Here is a 14,502-nt window from a genome sequence, read left to right on the forward strand (position 1 = left end):
AGCTGAACTGCCCTTGGAAAGCTAATGAGCAGGGATATGGGCCAGAGCTGCCAAGGTGGCTCTGTGCATGCCCAGCTCACTTGCTTTCTGGGGCAGGGTATGTCCTAGGGATGGGGTCTGTGGCCCAGATCAGGAGCCTGCCAGCTCTTGACAGCTTGCATCAGGCCTGCCAGCACCTGCCTACCCAGACTGGGTCTCCACTGGCCTGGATCACACCTGCCTACCCTTGTGGACTTCATCTGTTGCCCTGGATTGATCCCTGCTTACCCTAGATCCCACTTCACTACCTCCCTGCCAGCAGCTCCCCGCTCACCTATGGCTGCCAGCACTGTCCTGGGGGACTGGGCAGGGAAGGGGACCCTACCCTCTACAATGGAGAGCACTGGCAACAGTGGCAGCACGTAGGTGGGTTTTCCTTCCCTGCCTCTCCGCCCATAACAGTGCTAGCAGCCACAGATGCTGGGAGGTGGGAGTCATGGGGGGAACGGTTAGCCATGAGGGCTGAGGTGGGGCAGGGGAGGAAGTCCTAAGGGACAGGGGGATGGGGGGAGCCCCAGGGGTGAGGGGGTGCCTGTAACTGAAGCAGAGGGGAGTGGGTGGGCATTCTTACCACTGTCACTGGAGGAAGAAAGAGCATCTACCTGGGAATGGCTGGAGGCGGTTCCTCCTGGGATGCTAAAGAACTTTTCCTAACTCATTTTGGCCCTATGGAGCAGTGTAGCATAACTGCAACACAAGCTACCCAAGATGCGCTACAGGTAGTCCCCTCTGGAAAAGGACTATCTCGGAGGCACTTAACTTTTGTCAGCCTGCTCTAGTGTATGGACACTCCTGTTTTAAGAGCTCTTAACACATCTTTAAGCTAATGTGTAACACTGTTAGTTTTTTATGGACATGTCTTTTTTTAATAGATAGTTGGCAACCCTGAGCCTGACAGCACATACAAGGGCTGGAGTATTGCTTGATGGAGCTGAAGTATGGTGTGCATGCATGTGTGTGTGCATTTGTGTCTGAGAGAGAAACACCAAAGAAACAGATGGGCCAAGGAGACCACCAAATAAGGACTGGGCAGGTAGCCCAAAAAAGTAGCCAAGATTCAGCTTCTTGGACAGAGTATGGGCTAAGAGACTTTGCTCCCAGATCCATCTCATGATTCTTCTGTATTCAGGGAAGCAGGACTTTGCATACCATTCATAAATAGTATTGCATTAAAGAAGTACATGACTCCATGATCGATTTCTCTTCCTAACAAAAACAGACACCCAAGCCTTAATTCTTACCCAAGTGCTGAGGTTCAGAAAGGATGATAGCCTTGAACGACTTCACCAGATTCATTCAGTTAACTTGCAGCAACATCTTTGCAAGAATCTTGTGCTGCAGCTCTGTACATGGGAGAGGCACTTCCTGGAATCAATCCTGCAATTTGTGATGCAGCCAGACTGTCCCACTAATTTCCATCAGCTTTATTTGTAAGAGTTAAAGTAGCAGGAGTGAACACCTTATTGCAGTAGCTTCCTGCCTGTTCATTGTTCCGTTTGTTAGTGACTTAAGCCAGTGTGTAATTAGATGTAGTGCTTAGGAGAGCCATTAATTTATGTTGCAGTTTCCCTTTAAAAGGGGATGAAATCATTAAGTTAGGATAGTGCAAGAAATCCTGTGAAACTGGTAAACATCTATATATAGCAGCCCTCAACTTAGACACGTCCAAGATGACTTTGTGTGTGGAAAAAATGTTAAAAACAAATCCCCTAATTTGCTTGCAGGCTGAGATGTTTGCCAAGTGAATAGTCGTGTCCAAGTTATAAACTTCTGAAGGATGGGGTAGATAATGGAAATTCTGAAGTGCACTGAAGCCATGTGCTGCTGTGTGATGACATACTGTTCAGGGTCAGTGCTGTTTCTATTGATGTCAGTGGCAAAGCTTTCTTTGATTTCACTGGGGAACAGAATCAGGCCCTCTATGTAATTCGTCTTGGTAGGAGATTTCATGCCTCCCTAAAATGTGTCTGTAGATGACCTCATGGCTCCTGTTGTCCAAGTGTGCTGGCAAGGTCTTTTAGTAGTTAGGTAGCTCAAGCACTAGTGCTTGCCAAGCTACCTAGAAGACTCGTGTCATCAGAAGGTTTATGGGTTTTGAAATGCTGTGGAAATCTGGTAATCAGATTGAAAACCTAGCAAGTGTTAGCCATAGAAGTGAATGGAAAATGTGGTTTCAACACAGAAAACAAGGAAAATGCATTCTGTAGGTCCTTTGAGATTACAGATGGCTAAGGTTGAAAGTGAGTTCTTTACTCCAATTCCAAGTAAAAGTGAATCAGACTACAGTTTTCCCTTACATACCTAAAGGGGATGGGCAGATCAGTCACTTAGTCGGTCACTCATTACCCAAAGGAATCACTCAGTGTCCCCATTGCTCTATACAAAAACAATAAAAGGGGTATCTATCTAGCTGTACAGATTCTCAGAAGAGATTTTTTTACATGTCTTTTGAGATGGCTGCACTTGATGACATCAGAAAGTTCACAGAATTCTATCATTTTTCAACATCTGCTTCAGCCTTAGAACTACTGTGCAACGCTCAGTATTATATAGCTTCAAATGTCTGCAGAACATGTGCAAAATATGCAACCAAGGTCTGCAAAGCAAATCATATCAGAGAATATGGTGCTTAAGCCAGGGTACTGTGCCTAGTGAGATGGAAATCTGCCTCCTCCAAAGTCTGGATGCAGTATTTGGATCTCCCACATACTAAAGTTCATGTGGATTAGGATCTGGAGCTTGTTTTACAAGAAGGGTCTATTGTGAAATGATTCTCATTAAATATCTAAGTTTCAGCCCCAGGCTTTCAGATTTGGATCTGGGGTTGGATTTCAAAGCCTCTGAAGTTTGGGGTTGTTTGAAGCTGAGATTTTCCTTTAGACCAAACCCTGTATAGCAGGATGGTGGCTCTAATTTTTTCACCCTCCTCATGGTGAAAACTACTTTGTGGTAGTTAAGCATTTTCCAAAGAGTTTAAAGTAAATAACCAGGTGCAACCAATTCTTAGATATGGATGCAGCCACCTGGGACACTTACTCTTTAACTCTGGTCTTTCTGTAAAAATTGTAAGGCTTTTAACATGGGTGGATCTAGAATTTTTAAAAGGGGGTTGCAGATGGTGAGCTACCTCATCACATATGAAACAACGCTTTTCTCTACAGTTACAAATATACTAGAAACTTTACTAATATGCTGGGGGCACCAATAGCAAAACTCCTGTTGGCTTCCATTAGAATCAGGACACAATACAAGTACTTAGAATCAGTGGAACTTACTAGCACAACTAGAACAAAATATTGTATACGACTCTGCAACAACTAGCACAAAATATTTTATATGGCTCACCTGGAGCCAATTTGAGGCATTGCTTTCCTACATGGGGTGGCTGTGGAATCTGCAGTGCTTGCTTCATAGTTGAATTCTTCTAAATAGTAGACCAGTTTAACATTTTTCTTTTTAATTACTTGAAAATTGATTTAATGTGCATTGTATTTTTTTGCATATTTCAAATGCAAGCATATGTAATTGTGATATTGAATTGTGCAGCATTTGGACTTTCATAAATAGTTTATAAAAATATTTGGGGGTCTTACACAGCTCCCATTAAGAACATACCATATTTTTTTTTATCATTTTTTATACTTGTAAATATGCTTTGTTTGTTATGTGACCAGTCTTGCACACCTTCCTTTTCGGCTTCCCAACTGACTTTCTGTGAAAACTCCAAAGAACCCATCTGCCCAAAACAATTTGCTTCATCCACAGCCTGGCCTATCAGCTACATCTTCAGAGACTCTTACAGCTGAGCTGGGAAAAATCTTTTGAGTGTTATATATACTAAGTCTGATCTGAAGACAAAAAGCTGAGTAAGAATTTAAAAAAAATAATACATCTATTTTGTTTTAAAAAAAATCTTTTAGGTCAATTTTATTTTTTTTAATTTCTGGTTTGTAAAGTGGATTTTGTTTGTAAATATGAACTGCCAGAAGTGATTCACAGAAAGACAGACATTCCCTTTTCAGGAAAACATAGACAGCCCTGATTAGTCATAGCAGAGCCAGGCTGATGCCTTTTTCACAGGTTGCATCCATCCACCCATTCAGACAGGTCTCGCCCCTTGCAATGCATTGTCCAGTCCGCCCTGAAGAAGAAGAAAGCAAAGAGAAGAAATGCAGTTACATTATTACTATGTTATTCATGTTTAATAATCAAATACTTTTCAGGAGTCTGTCAAAATGAGGAACAGGCAGGAATCTAACAAAGTAAAACCCAGGAGAGGATTCTTGGTTTAGGATGTTTGACATGAACAGAAAATTAAACTGAGTTAAAAGTGTGTGTGTGGGGCGGGGGAAGGGGGTTAGAGTGGAGTGCAGCACTTATCAACTGATGTGTGATAACTGTTTCATATAAGTTGGAAGTGGGAAACTATTCTGTGATACTTCAACTAGTTTTATCATTCGGGAGTAAACTGCCCAGTTGTGACTTCACTTACAGGGAGATAGTGTGGACACATGAAATGGTTACCATGGATGGACTGTACACTTTTTAAACTGTATAATTCATTTATCCATCTAGGGCTTGAGGAACTCAGCTGAAGCTGTGCACCGTTGTCATAAAATCTTTCTCACATCAGGCCTAGATTCAGAATCATAAGGCTAGTTTCTGCTACCCTTACTCAAACCAAATATTTACCATTAAGTAGCCCCCCTTAAATGAAAAACCTAAACAGTAATATATTACTCAAGGTAAGGGTGGTAGAACACGCTCCATTAGAGGTGTAACTGGCAGTATGGCAAGGTAATGTACAGTTTCTGTAGTATATTGGTATTACTGCGACCCCTCTTAAATGATTCTGCCTCTCTGGTGACACATGCACAGCAGCACTGCACCACGGGAAATGCAGAAAGATAATGGGTCCAGTTGAAACTGCAGGCACTAGACAAAGACTAGTTTAGCTTCAGAGTCAGAGACTTACTGTGTGTCCTTGAGTAACTAACTACCTGCAGAGAGTGATTGGTGCCCAAGCTGTAAAATGGATGTAATAATACTTCTTTTGCCTGCCTTGCCCAGGGACTCTCTCTGTGGGCATGTCCATACCACCTCCATTCCAGAAGGACTGCCATGAAGCATGCCCTTGCTTATCTGAAGGTAAAATGTTGTTCTTCAAACAGGAACTAAGTCAGGATACTAGGGATAAGTCTATTATTTTGGTACAAACAGGTGTGGGACTTCTGGTGACCACACAGATATATGTACCCGACAATTTTCCTCTGTCCCTTTCCCAGAATTCCCCTTACCAGGCATCCATTCCTTTTGGGTCTTTCACAATTCTTTTGGCACAGATGATGTCATCAGTTATGTCACTTGACAACAAATCTGCAAAGAGTGCGAGCGGGTGTTTATTTTGGGAGCGGGTGTTTATTTTGGGAGATTCAAAGGTAGCATACATGCGAGTCAAAAGCAAAACTCCCTGCCCAGCTGTGAGCCCTATTGGCTGACCTACCAAGTGCTCTCCCAGTAGTGCTAAGCAGGGGCTTGGTATCCCTGCTGCAGTATCAGAGCAGAAAGAATCAAGAGACTCCAGATCAGCAGTAGCCTCTATGTTGTCTGACTCTTGGCAGGTAGAATCCTCCATTCCTCTTGTGCACGTAGAAGAATGATCTACAGTCTAGGTGTGGAGAGGTTGGCTGTGGCCTCCACCATTCATATGTACAAAGCAAGAGATAGGATAAAGAGAATTGGAGAGAGGAGAGAGACTGAGAGCAGGAGAGGAAGTAGCAGGATAGGGATGGGCTGAGAGAGACAAAATATGGAAGAGGGAGAATGAAGTGGTGAGGAGAGAGAGGTCAGGGAGGAGCAGAGAATGTGAGGCTAGTCTGAATGGGCAGAGATCACTACAGGAAAGAGCTGTTGAAGGCCTCTGAGCATAGGGAAGATTAGGTATGGGGACAGTGTATCCAGTAAGACAGACTGCGTGCCTGGATCTTGAGGGGGAGGAGCTGCTCACTTGATAGGGATTACTCGCTCTACCTGTCAGTCCATACAGAGAGAAGAGTCTGAAGGAGCACTGATGGGGGGCTGAGAAAGTCTAGGGCTCCTGCCTGTCCAGAAAGGCCAGGAAGAGAATCCTTTCAGTATGAACAGGAACTGGAAGTATATACAGCCATATCCTGCCTCAGGTCACCTGGCCCTGCTACTTTTCAGTGGAGGCAGTTTCTGGTGTAGTAGCTGGAACAAGCAAGTGTGTGGGTAGGAGGGGAAATGGCTGAGAGAGTCAAGTTACAGCTACTGCTCGCTTAACGTCGTAATTATGTTCTTGAAAAATGCGACTTTAAATGAAACAATGTTAAGCAAATCCAGTTACGTCCCAGTTGTTACCTGCTAGCAGGCAGTGGCCAAACACTGTTATAACTGAACATTGCGCGACTTTAAACAAGTTTTTAAATGAGTATGTGCTCTAATAGATCAGCGACGTAATAATGTTAGCTGGGACGACATTAAGTGAGGAGTACCTGTAATTGTAATATAATTAAACTTTCCATGTAATTGAGGTATTAATACTGTTTCTCCAGATTTGCTGGGAGGCTGAATTAATTCAAATCTGTGAAATTCTTTAACACTGTTGGGTGAAAGGCACAATGATTTTATGTCATGATATGGCTTGCATATCCCTATATCTCATACTATGCTTAATTTCTGTTCTGGCTCTAAACTTTCCATCCCCATACCATCCCATGCAGTGTGGCTTCCCAGGAAAACACTTTCTGGGGGCTGTTCTGGGAGTTTCCCCATCTTAAAAGAGCATCTACATGATACAGCCCAAGGCTATTGTCCTCCCCTTCACCACGAGGCAACTGAAGAGAAGGATGTGTTTTCCCACTCATACCCTTGACCCTAAACCCTCCCAGTTAAGGGCTTTCTGCCCCACACCCAGAGTGGCACCATGTGGAAATTTATACAGCACCAGTGCAAGGCATGTAGCAGAGGTTCTCAGTGGGGCTTCGGTGATTGTTGCACCACACGCGGCTGTTGATCTGGAAGATGCCATAGTCGGTGCTGCCATCTGCATTGTCATCCTCTGCTGCTGAGTTGAATCCACTCTCAAAGAATGCCATGCAGATCCCTGGCACAAGGTCAGAACATAATCAGTGCCCACATCAGGGGCTGTCTTTAGAGAGAGAGAAACAAGGGCACATGCGGGAATGTGTGAGGACAAAACCCAGGAAAAAGATGAGGAAAGACATAGAGGTGGGAGATGGTCTGTCAATAGGGGGAATATGAAAAATGGCAAAGGGAAAGGAGTGTGGAATGGATTTGAGGGGAGGAAGTTTGGGCATGGGGACATAAAATCAGAGAGAAGGTAAAGAAGTGTGGGATGGGAGAGCGCTGAAACTCACAGTTGGCAAGGCTGTACCCCTCATACCCATCCATTCCAGCTTCTTGTAGCTTGTAGGCTAGTTCACATCGGCTAAACACTTTGGCTTCATTGGCCACAATTAGGCAGCCGGACAGGAGCAGAAGTGCAAGAGCCTTCATCTCTGCAGAATATATTGTTGAGAAGCAGTGATAAGGATTAAGTACCAGAAAGGAAAGTGCACACAGGCAATCATCTCACCCCATCACAGGTACTGACTGGAAGGATTGGCTCTGAGATAAACCAGGACAGAACTTTCCCACCGCAGCTGTCGTAAGCTCCCACTGCTATAATTTGGCCCTCAGAGGTGTCCCTGCATATGCAGTGAATGTACGGGCACATACACGCATCAAATATTGGACAATCTAGAAGTCTAACAGGTTTTATTAGTGTAGACGTAGAAAACACAGAGGCTTAAGGCTTTGGAACATCACAGCCAGTTTTCTCATGGTGAAGGGTCAGATGTCTCCTGGGAACTGGAAGCCTGACAAGTATGGTGCACCTGGGAAAGGCGAGCCCTGGCAGAGCAAAGTCACTCTCTCTCTCTCCCCTTCATACCTGTTCCCACTCCTAGCAAGCCTGTTGTTTCCCTTTTTATACGATGGGATTTTGACCTTTCCTACAGAGCTGCAGGGAAACTTGAGCAACCAACTGTTTTTTTTCCTAGTGCTTGGCTTGGGGAGTATGGCTAAATACAGACAGTCCAAAGGCCCAAGGTGGAATTGATCCAATCTGCACAGGTTTTTCTAAGCTGCATATAGATTGCACTGTTAAGAAATAGAGCTCATGTTCACTCTCCCATTGCCGAAGGTAGGCAGATGTCTGCAGTGGCTAAGGCTAGAAGGCAGGAGAGGCTCGTACATGCCTCCCATCTCTGCCCCCTTAAAATTCCCCTGTGCCTCAGCCATGGGGGTGGGATGGGGGAATGGACCTTCCTGCCCAGTTCCAGTCTACATGGGGGGGAGGGTTGTTGTGGGAGGGGAAGGGCAGCCCAGCCCTGGCAGGCAGAAAATCTGTCCATCCCCTCCCCCACTGATGGCTGAGAGGTGTGGGGGGGGACGGACATTTGATGCTTGGTGGAGCTGGGCTGCATGGGAGGAAAGCCCCCAGCCTCAGGGGCTTCCCTCCCATGTACAGACCCCAGCTTGGGGTGGGGGGGTCCCCCCTTGCTCACCCCCATGTTGCTACTGGCTGGTCTGGGGTGCAGAGGCTTTGCTGCCTCAGCTCTGTGACAGCCTGGGGGAAGGCCACCCAGCTGAGCTGGACCAGAGGACATCAGGCAGAGGCAAGCCTGCCCTGATAGCAAGGGTTAGCAGTGGGCTACAGTGTATCCTGGGATGCTGGAGGACTGTGACCTAACTTGTTTCAGAAAGGGATCTGGAACAGAAGTTTGATAGACCAGTCTAACCTAAAGTGATTCAATTTGAGACTACATCCATCCTGGTCTATCTTAAATTGATTTCACCATTTTGAAACCAGTCTATATGCACTGAACTTCTGTTCTGTTTCAGGTTTAAAACAGTTTCTGACTGCTTATACCAGCTTATGTGTAATTTCTTCCACACGGGCTAGGGACAGGAGGGAGGGAAGTGGGAAGAAATCTTATGAAATTGGAGAGCAAATTGATATGGGTTAAGAAAGCCTTTGCGCTAAAAGTGTTAGAGTACTCTTGTGTTTCTTTGATGTCCCTCATTTCTATTCTTCAAATTATGATTTTCCTCAAACTCATGTGACTGAATATACTTTTCTGCTGTTTTTTTGTTGTTGTTCAGATACCTCGTTTCCTCTTGTTCTAGCTTGAGATATTCTATGAGAATTTCTTAGTGGATCCCTGGGAATTTGTCAGGTTACCAAATTCCTGTATTTTCTACCTTAGTTTTAACACTGGATCTATAAAACCCATCAATGCACGGTTGTTAAAAATGACTTGACTTTCTTCATTTCATTGTGGTATTTTGGTGCTGAGGGAGACAGTTCTGGATATTAAAAGATGTTCCTTTTCTTCTCCCTTATGCTCGTTTTCTTAGGACCTGCCACCATGAAAATGGGGGGGAAAAAAACAACCTAGCAATACTGGGACTATTGTATTGCATTTAATAGTTACTGGACTTACATGAACAGGGCCTGATTTTTTTATTTTTTTATTTTTAGCTCCCTTGTTTCATCTGCTTGGCACTGCTCTATCAGCACAAAGCAAGTAGAAGTGTGGCATTATCAATCAGTTAAGGAATATACTGTTATACCTGGCCCTATCCTGTCCTGTGTATAGAGGACATGTTGGAGAGAGAGGAAGGAACAGCTATGCCAGCCCAGGGGAAGCAGAGAGGTGTAAAGCTGTTGAGCAGCATTGCAGAAGGAGGTGTTCAGCAGGACTTGGCTGCAGCTAAGCATTTGGTTATGGCACCTGTCTTTGGTGACCAACCACCAGTGAGGGAAATACCCATTTGCACTGGGTAACCCGACAGCAGCAGTTTCCAAACTCTGACAGATGGCGCACCACCAGTTTAAAACGATACAACCTTAAGTACTACCAGCAAATTTTTGTCATATAAAGTAATGATAATAAATCTGTTAACCGCGTACCACTGACAGGTTGCTGGTGTCCCACTGGTGGTACGCGTACCACAGATTTGGAGCTGCTGCCCTACAATACTAAAACCGGAAGGCACTGGCCTCTGCAAGACTGCACTTGAGCTTCTGCTAAGAGCTAAACACTTAACTAGTCCCTGTTATGTTTCAGGATGATGGTGGAAAGCGCCCGACCAAAAGGGTAGAAACAGACAGGGGACTTAGCTGTTACACAGGGCAGCAGCAAAAGCGAAACACTCCTCCATGCCTCGGAGGGAGGCATCAGAGAGATTGAAGAATTAAAGGATCGCAGCGATACCTATCAGTCCTTCGCTCACAACGTCTGATCACGGCTCCCTTCACAATGGTCTGGCCTGAAAGCTCCCAACTGACGTTGGCTGCCTCGGTGTCTAACTGCTCCTGTTCTAGAACTTTCTCCCACCAAAGCGCGCCGCCCTCTTGATTCAAACAATGCAACGCGGCCGTGTTGAGTGCACTTTTTCTCAGCGGTCTGCATTACAAAATATGTCGCAGAATTAAGTAATGCAAAACACTACATTGCTTGTAGCAGAGCTGGGATAGTTTTTCAAACCACCCTCTGCATTTTGGCGGGGGGGTGTAACCCTTTTAGGGTCATTTTCACATAAACTGAAAAATACTCCTATACATAAGCCTATTGGCCAACATTTGCTAAAATGCAGAATTTTAAGATACCATTGCAGAACATTTACAAAGAAGTAATTTTGAATTCTTAATTTACACCTGGCCATTGTTACTCACTGCTGCAGTTAGGCCATAAAACGATACCATGTAGCCAAGGCTTAAGTAAAGCCTGCATCAAAAGCATTTCCTGCTCGAAGCCAGCACGATGAGGGGGTGGTAAGCAAGATGCAGGCCAAGAGTTATCAAATAAATTATTCAGTGAATAACTTCAAACAACAATTTTTCTGTTGTGGAAGGCCATGTCTGCTTCCACTCAGGAGTGTTGTTGTCAAGGGAGGTACGCCTGCTCTAAGCAAGGTAGTTACTTTACATTTTGCAGGGCTCTACTCTGTGTGCACCCAGTGCATGCTCCATCTCACCTTTCAGCCCCTAGTCTCTTGGTGCATGTGGAGTGGGAGTGGGAGCAAGTGGGAAGGCCAGGCTTGTCTTTTATGGCAACTGGGAAGGGCATGCTTCATGGCGGTACTTCTGGGGTGGAGGTGGCCCACAGAGAGAGAGTCCCTTGGCAAGGCAGACAGAAGAAGTATCATTATACCCATTTTCCAGATTAGGTGCTGATCTTCTCTGGAGGTACTTACCCGAGGACACACAGCCAGTTTCTGACCTTGAAGCCAGACCAGTCTCAGTCTAGTGCCTTCTTAAACTTAAGATTATGGACAGTTCTCAGGGGTGCTGTGATGCAGTCATATCCACCTTCCACAATGTAGTTTTATATGCTGTGGCTCCAGCTCTCCACAGCCCTGATACCTGAGTCCCCTGTGGAGTCTGAGGCATGGCTGGAGCCCCAGGCTGGTGGGAGATACATGGGAGGCTAAGCAGTGAGCAAATGAGGAAAGGCAGCTCTGCCTCCTGCTGCCACTGTCCCTAGCTGACCAGAAGCAGGGGAAGCGTCGAGCTACTCACGTCCCACTGCAGCCCAGGGCTGCAGAGGTGACTGAATGGGGCGCTGAATTTGGTGGGCTGCAGGCAGGTCCCTGTTCCCTTCCTCTCTACCACATTTCCCAGGGGCTCCAACTATAGGGAGCAGCTTTTCAAGGTATTGGGCTGGGCTGGAGATGGGGGCAGAAGTAGGCCTCCTTTTCCAGCACCTGCTCCTGGCCAGCAGGAGATACCCAGGGGGACTGGGCAGGGAGAAGGAGTGCCTGGAAGAATGGGTGAAGTACTCATTCACCATTGCTGCTGTCCCCAGCCAAGGCTGGCACCCCCGCTGTGCTTACAGGAGCCCTTGGGCTCTCCCACCCCTGGGTCAGCTGGGGCCAAGAGGCAAACCCTAGCCACACCCTGCTGGAAGGACCCAGGGGGAATGGAAGGGAAGGGGAGGTGCCTACGCTGGAAGAGCGGGTGCTGAGAGCTGGAGGTTTGGGGAAGGAGTCTTACCTACTTCAGGGATTCATAAACATCCCTAACAGCTGCTGCCACATGGGGGTCTACCTGCCGAGGGCATGAGCTTTAGCCACCCTGTGGTGCTGGCCGCATCTCCCACAGCCCTCTTTTCAAACTCCTAGATCCATGTTTAAGACCATTGATTAGGGACATAATCTAGTGCTGTCCTCCTCACCTTTGCCTAGGCACAAAGAAAGCGTGTTTCTCTCCTTGTATCCTCTGACAGGAGCTCAGAGCCACTCCAGCTCCCCTTTCTGATATTGCAGCTTAGCTGGACCTGAGGAGCTGGTCCTTGGTGCACAGCTGGTTCAGTTGCTGATTTTGATGAGTTTGGTATTGTTTTATCACCTCACTGTACATGTATTGTTAGCATGGAGAGTAAATAAACCCATTTAAATATGAAGTAATGGGAGTGAAGAGGTGGGGATCCTTCCTTCCAGAAGTACTTCCGTAATGCCAAGCAAAGTTGATGAGCTTTATTTTAAAATTTCTAACTGAGCCCAGGGAAATGATAAAATTTGCTCAGTTTCTTAGATTAAAATGATTTTTACTAAGTTCTGAAAGGTTCAAAACATTTAAAGACTTCTCCATTGGATTAAATATTAATGACAAAAATGCCAGGGTAATGGAATTAATTCTGCCTGGTTGTTTTCACTTGCAAGTTCCTAATTGTATGGGAAGTATTTCTGATGGGTTTTGGTTTCAGTAGGAGATAGAGTGCCAGAGAGCCAGTACAGTATCTGTGACACCACAAGATTTACAGCTTAATTCCCTGCTTGGAAACAAAGAAACAAATAGCTGCATGTCATGCACTGAACTGAAACATTATGGATCATATTAGTACTCTAGCTTCTAAGGACTTCTCAGTGGTGGGAAAAGAATGCTATTAACTTTCTTTTATGACTACCAGCAGGCTAATGAGGAGAGAACAATCTTTTCCATTTATAAAGTCTGGGGGCCCTAAAATCTGAATATCAGCCCAGGAGCTTTGTCAGAAGAAGTAACTGCTTCCTTTCCCTCGTAAAACTCCTATCTCTATTAATCTGTGTTTATTTTCCTTCAGCTTTTCAATTTGCTTAATGGACTTCAGCCGAAGTCTCTCCTAGCAGTCAGAGGAAAGTAAACTCTAATAAATCCTTAGGGACGTAATAGTCTCAGTTAAGCACTTCTTTGGATTATTTTGTCTGACTTTCATCTTTGCTGCTTCAGAGATGATGGCTGCAGATCACTCCCATCCTAACCCTATGATTTAAGAGCCTGGGAATGAACTGACAAATGATGGTCCTTTTTCTCCCTCCCTTTCTCCCTCTGCTTATATGGAAATAAGACAAGAGCAGAGTTGCTAAAATTCGACCACTGAAGATGGTGTGCTCTCCTGGTACAACCTGATTTCACAGAAACACTCTACCTGGTTCAGATATACCTGATAAATGGGTTGTGCAAAGCTTTGGTCCCTGATTCAATTCAGCGGAGATTCAGCCTGATTTGGTGGCCGAATCTCTGAATCTGAATTGAATTACAGGACCCTTTAATTTCTCTGACTCGAATCGGATCCCTTTGAATCTATTCGGAAAGATTCGGGCATAAAGACAGCTTTAAATGTGTTTCCTTCTGGTTAGCAGGAGCTCATGAGTGCTGCGATGCTGGGTTGCATGGAGTGTCCCACAGAAGCACAGGGGGCTCCCCAGCACGCTCAGCAGCAGACCTGGAAGTGGACTGGAAGAACTTCCAGGGGAGTTCCCCTGCACCCTCCTGGCTCAGTAACTGGTGCCTCCTGGGTCTGGGGGGGGAAATCCAGGGTCGCCCCGCAGCTGGTCACCAAGCCGGGAAGGGAGGGCAAGGGGGGGCCTCTAGCGTGCTCCCCAGTGTACCCAGAAGTGGATCAGAAGTCCTTCCGGTCTACTTCTGGGTTTGCCACCGAGCACGTGGAGGGCCCCCTCTGCACTCCTCTGGGATGCTCCATTCACCCCAGCATTGCAGCATTCACAAGCCGCGCCTGCTACCTCAAGGTATGTAGAAAAAAATTTAAAGCTGTGTCTATGTCCAAATCGTTGATTCTGTGAATTAGCATCGAATCTTCAGATTTGGATTCGGCCAAATCGAATCAGGGACAGTGATCCAAATCAACTAATCAAATCGCTGTCCCTGATTAGGACTGAATCTGAATCAAATAGGTCCCACTTCACACACTCCCACTGATAAATGGAAACTTCTTTGCAGTGAGCCAAGGCAGATTTTGTGTCAGAGCAGGAGATAATCTAGAATTACTGAGCTTCCTACCACTTATTTTTCTAGCCTGGATTTTTCAGTTGGCAACTAAGGAGAAGAATAAAACTTTCCACGAGAGCTACAGGCTAGGATCACCAGAATGCTCT

At 45.6% G+C, this 14,502-nt stretch overlaps 1 protein-coding gene and 1 long non-coding RNA gene across 3 annotated transcripts in view; one reads left to right on the plus strand and one right to left on the minus strand.

Annotated features, from left to right (window-relative positions):
- Nucleotides 1-14,502, plus strand: part of LOC109307450 — a 185,779-nt gene that overhangs the window by 44,320 nt on the left and 126,957 nt on the right. The gene's annotated exons all lie outside the window — the stretch shown is intronic.
- LOC109307434 (lysozyme C-like) lies at nt 3,970-10,445 on the minus strand. The gene is made up of 5 exons (XM_019531367.1): nt 10,341-10,445; nt 7,437-7,577; nt 7,004-7,162; nt 5,337-5,415; nt 3,970-4,180 (listed from the first exon to the last, which is right to left on the minus strand). The coding sequence occupies exons 2-5, from the start codon at nt 7,573-7,575 to the stop codon at nt 4,114-4,116; spliced, it is 444 nt and encodes a 147-aa protein (XP_019386912.1). The 5' UTR covers nt 7,576-7,577; nt 10,341-10,445; the 3' UTR covers nt 3,970-4,113.

This window comes from Crocodylus porosus, unplaced genomic scaffold, assembly GCF_001723895.1.
Source record: "Crocodylus porosus isolate Cpor-Errol unplaced genomic scaffold, CroPor_comp1, whole genome shotgun sequence".
In the NCBI taxonomy this organism is placed as follows: domain Eukaryota; kingdom Metazoa; phylum Chordata; order Crocodylia; family Crocodylidae; genus Crocodylus; species Crocodylus porosus.